Source organism: Seriola lalandi, unplaced genomic scaffold (assembly GCF_002814215.2).
Source record: "Seriola lalandi dorsalis isolate HSWRI2012SDOR001 ecotype SW California unplaced genomic scaffold, Sedor1 jcf7180002054936, whole genome shotgun sequence".
Lineage (NCBI taxonomy): Eukaryota > Metazoa > Chordata > Actinopteri > Carangiformes > Carangidae > Seriola > Seriola lalandi.
Genome location: NW_019525488.1, coordinates 279,194 through 284,015, shown reverse-complemented (window position 1 = coordinate 284,015; position 4,822 = coordinate 279,194). Strand labels below are relative to the sequence as shown.

Genomic DNA, 4,822 nt, shown 5'->3' with positions numbered 1-4,822 from the left:
GGGGGGGGGGGGGGGGGCTGACATGTGGCTGTAAAAACAACAACAACAAGTTCAGTTAAAGTCTCTGAGTGACTGGATTCTGGATTTATCAGACTGAGCTGCTATGAATGTGGTGACATCATGGAGGACACCTGTACAACCAGGATATGAGACAGATGACTGATGTCTCCTGTGTGTGTGTGTGTGTGTGTGTGTGTGTGTGTGTGTGTTGTATGAGCACAGGTGAGCTGGCGTGTAGGTGCGTTGTGTAAACAGCCTGGTGAGGTGGAACATCTCAGACACACAGAGAGCCTTGTAAGCAGCTATGTTTAAGTACAGCAGTGCTACTGTTGTTAGCTGTGGGCCGACACGGAGCACAGGGAGCGTCTGTGCACGTCTGACCCACAGTGGACCGAAGGTGCCCCATCAAACACCTGAGGAATCTAGGCCAGAGAGAGGACAGAGCTCCAGTGTGTGCAGGTGTGTGTGTGCTTAAAGGCTCCTTATTTTCCTCTTCTTCTGTGTTTTATTTGAAGTGTTGATCCATCAGAAGATGTATCTGTGTAGTTTTACATCTCCTCTCTACAACCAGAGGAACTTTGAGTTTTTAGTCCTGGTTTAGTCACTCAGGTCTTTTGTGCAACGGCTTAACTGACTTTAGGTGTTTCCTTAAGTATAAGACCGAGAGAAGGAGTAAACCTGAAATACTTTAACATGTTCACATGTTCACACAAGGAAAATCTTAACTTAAGGAAAGAGGTCGGGGTCAGGAAGACCTGCTTTATAACCAAACAACACGTGGACGTCCACCTTCAGACGGAGCTTTAACATACATGTGCATCAGGACACGGATGTACATGATGAGGTTCATGATCAGTCTCCTTGACATCCTCACTTCAGTCCACGTCGAGTCTACAGATGTGCAAATGACATCGCTGACATCTGGACAGATACTTTCTCTAAAGAATCCATTCATCTGTGTGTGTGTGTGTGTGGGCACCTTAACAATAGAGTCTCAGTGTGCTGATCCAAAATGTTCTGACCCACATGAGGGTCAAACCTATTGCATCATCAGCACAATGCCCGCCCATTCATAAACCCCCCCCCCCCCCCCCCCCCCCCCCCCCCGGGCACCGGCAGGGTCATAAGCTGTGGTCAGTGTAGAATCAGGAATGTTTCAGCAGCTCATACTCTGAGTGTTCAGAGTGACATCCAGCTGTCGTCCTGCTCTCAGCAGTTATTTTTAAAGCGACACTGCCCCCCAGTGGCGCCGAGAGAAACTGCAGGCTCAGAGGATTCAGCTCTCAAGCAGCCGCACGCTGATGAGTGTGTCTCACCTGTAAGGGTCGGCCGTCCTCCGTCCCGATCATGTTTCTCCATTCCATCAGTGATCGCTGCAGGGCGTCCAGTCCCGTCTCCCACAGCCGGACGTACCCGCCCATGTCCACTGTGACCACACCCCCGGAGCCGAGGGGAGCCATCAGCACGTCGGACTCGGACACCTTGGACAACCAGCTGGTGTAAGGCGACACGGACGTTGACCTGCCGATCACAGATACACGGGACAGTCACTGAGAGAGGTCATCAAACAGCAGTTTAATCATTTCATATTTTCCTCTAGATTGTAAATGATGTTGTAAATCAAAACAATTATCCATCTGTCTCAACAGCTGAGTCTGAATTTTGATGTTTCACCTGAGAGAAAAACTTAATTAGATTTGGACGTGTAGGAAAAACCTTGTTTAAAAAGTGATGCTCAAATCACATTCTTCTGTTTCCTGAAACAACAGCAGCAGTTCTCTAAAGACTTTCTGTTCACACACTCACCAGGACTTTTCTTGTCTTTTTGTTTTTTTAGTTTATTTATTTTTACAGGGACGATGCAGTTTAACATACTTCCAAAACAAAGCATGACACATTTTATGGCCGCTGCTAATATTCAATTTTCAATTTCATCAGGCTTTACAATGTGTAGCAGCTAAACACATAAAAACAACAACACAAACAATAAATAAATAAATAAATAAATAAATGACTAATCTATTTGCTGTCTCCCTTCTCCACTTCCATTTGGTTTCATTTGTAGTTGTCCATCACTTTCAATAAGTCCCATGTTCCATCAGCTGTGTGTTTGATTTTCAACACCCTAAATAAAGGCTCCACCTGCGTGTAACAACCCTCACCTGTAACTGACAATATCTGAACTTCATCAGAACCTGTTATCACAAACATATCCCGACATTCAGAAGCATGATGGACTTTTCTTCCTTTTCCTTGTTTATTTGCTGGGATTCAATAAACCACCTGAACTCCTGTCAGAAAATCTCTCTTCTTGTTTCTTCAAAGAGAAACTTCATTTTCTTTAGTTCCATTGTTTCATTGTGGCTGTCGTTATATTTGAATGTGTCAGTGCAGTTCAGTGTGACAGATGAAAACACAGCACCCTCTATCTTGTTTCTTATCATATTAGAATCTATAACTCCTGGAGCCGCCAGGGGATCTAGATCAATACTGCTACACAAACTTATTGATAAAGACAAAGAGTTGTTGTGTATTTGCTGAGAGTGAAAGCTGCTTCATGAACAGGTTCTCCTGCTGATACATGAGGACTCCATGTTTAAAACAACTCATTAAATGTAATTCTGACTCTGACCATTAGCTGGAGCTGCAGGATGAGACTTCCTGTTCGTGTAATTCAGGTGTGTTTACCTCGGGACAGGGATGTATTTGACTTTCTTGGCGTTCAGATCAGTCACCTCCAGGTACGCCGCTGTCATCGGAGGTGTGACATCTGAGTGACAAACAAGAGTCTCTCAGTGAATTCATTCTGCTTCAATCTCATCTGAACGTTGTGAACACGCTACGATCTGAACTCTGACCTTTGGGGTACACCTCCTTCAGGGGCACCTTGTTGGGGGGAAGGGCTCGGACCACCTGATTGGCTGAGAGCAGACTGACGCAGTTCTGCTGTTTGGCGGCGCTGGACCGAAGCCCTCCTCTGAGGAACGTGTGAGCCCCGCCCTCGCCGCTCTTCATCGCCGACAGGTCAACGGGCCTCTTAAAGCTGTACACCTCGTTAGGAGACTGGACACAACCAGAGATGGAGAAGAACATATCACTGAAGACTTTCATTCACCTGACACACACACACACACACACACACACACACACACACACACACACACAGTAGCACACCAGATCCTCCTCCACCTCCTGTCTAAATACACCTGCTCACTTCCTTGTTGCCCCCCCACCTCTGAAACTCTCCCACCAGATATTAGATATAAGACATAAGTGAATAAACTTCTTTTACAGCCTAATGTATTATTCTAACTTCTTTTATTTAATAGTCATTTTGCTTTGTCTGTGTATTTGTATGATGACACTGTTTGCTATTGTGTGTTTTTATACATAAATAATACATTATAAATACAAATAAATGCATCATTATTATAATTATTATAAGAGTCAAATGGAGAATACAGAGGAAACGAGTCTGTAAACACAGTGAGAGTTTATAAACCCAGAGACCAGATTCTTCTTCTTCTTCTTTTTAATCGTGCAGTCTCAGACTCACAGTCTCATACTGAGTTATAATGTCCAAATACAGAATCTACCGTCGCCTGAAGATTATTCAACTTTAAATTTCTTCAAATTTGGCACAAACATTCACTCGGACTCAAGGATGACCTGATTTGACTTTGGTGGTGAAAGGTCAAAGGTCAAGGTCACAGCGACCTCAGAAAACACTTTTCAGCCATGACCTAAGACTTTGGACCAATGGTTAATGAGTGTGACTGTGGATAAACAGGATGTGACCTGTGGAGCCGGCAGATCACCACCAGGACGTGATTCTAGTTTCTTTTTGCAGCAGTGTTTTATTTTATGCTACTGTGAGCTTTTATCATGAAAGGTTCTGACAGGAAGTTCTGAAAGGTTCTGTTCCTGTTATGTGATGTGATAAAAATAACAGCAGTTCAGTCAGACGTATAATATGTGACTGTGAGCCACAGAGCCACAAATTAACGTTTCATTTTTGTCAATCAATTCCTTATATTAGTGATTGATTATGATCTGACCCCCGCAACCAGGAAGTGTGATCCATGTCGCTGTGGTGCGACAGGGTTAAACACTCAACTGCCTTCCCGCCCTTCAGCTGCTGCTCGCCAAAACGTGACTTTACATTATGATGGAAGACAACTTTTTAAACATGTCAGACGATGACATCATCGTCTCTGAACCCACAGTTTTCACCTCGTCTTATTTTGACTCTCACCATCAGGTCGGGGAAGCCGACGACGACCCGAGCGAAGGAGCCGGTGTCGGCCAGTAAACGGTTTGGTGACACGATCTTCTGGTCCAGGGCGGCACTGAGGTTCTCGCTGGGCAGCTGTTCACATGACAACATCTGGGGCACGGACACGTCAGCTGGGGGGGAGATGAGATGTTACCATCATTAAACAGAGGACACCTGTGTGGACGGTCAGTGAGCTCACGCCTCGTATTTCCTCTTGAGATCACAGTAACGTCACGAGCGGCTCAGTCATTACAGAGTCATGTGACCTCTGTGGACCGACTCTCTCACGTCTCATTCTCACCAACTGTGACACAGAGTGACATGAATGTTTGATATTGATTGGAACAGCCGACAGATTAGCTCAGAGGTCTTTGCGGAGGAGGACATATGGCCGCCTGGAGCGCCGGTCTCTTTCCCTGGACGTCCATCTGCCTGGTTGTGTGAACACGGCTGACACCGCGTCTCCACAGAGCGGAGGGCAGATCGTGACCGACGAGTTCACCCTGAATCCTCCCTCTTATAAATGTACCTGAACCGGCTCCGTGG

The 4,822-nt window shown here is 45.6% G+C and overlaps 1 protein-coding gene across 1 annotated transcript in view; it reads right to left on the bottom strand.

Moving 5' to 3' along the window:
* The window catches only part of vwa8 (von Willebrand factor A domain containing 8), a 63,817-nt gene that overhangs the window by 20,044 nt on the left and 38,951 nt on the right, over positions 1 to 4,822 (bottom strand). The window contains exons 31-35 of the mRNA XM_023393477.2: positions 4,806 to 4,822; positions 4,256 to 4,407; positions 2,859 to 3,063; positions 2,689 to 2,770; positions 1,317 to 1,521 (exon numbers count right to left, since the gene is read on the bottom strand). The exon at positions 4,806 to 4,822 is cut by the window's right edge and continues 93 nt beyond it. Of these exons, the coding sequence (XP_023249245.2) occupies positions 1,317 to 1,521; positions 2,689 to 2,770; positions 2,859 to 3,063; positions 4,256 to 4,407; positions 4,806 to 4,822 (661 nt within the window). The remainder of the gene's footprint in view (positions 1 to 1,316; positions 1,522 to 2,688; positions 2,771 to 2,858; positions 3,064 to 4,255; positions 4,408 to 4,805) is intronic.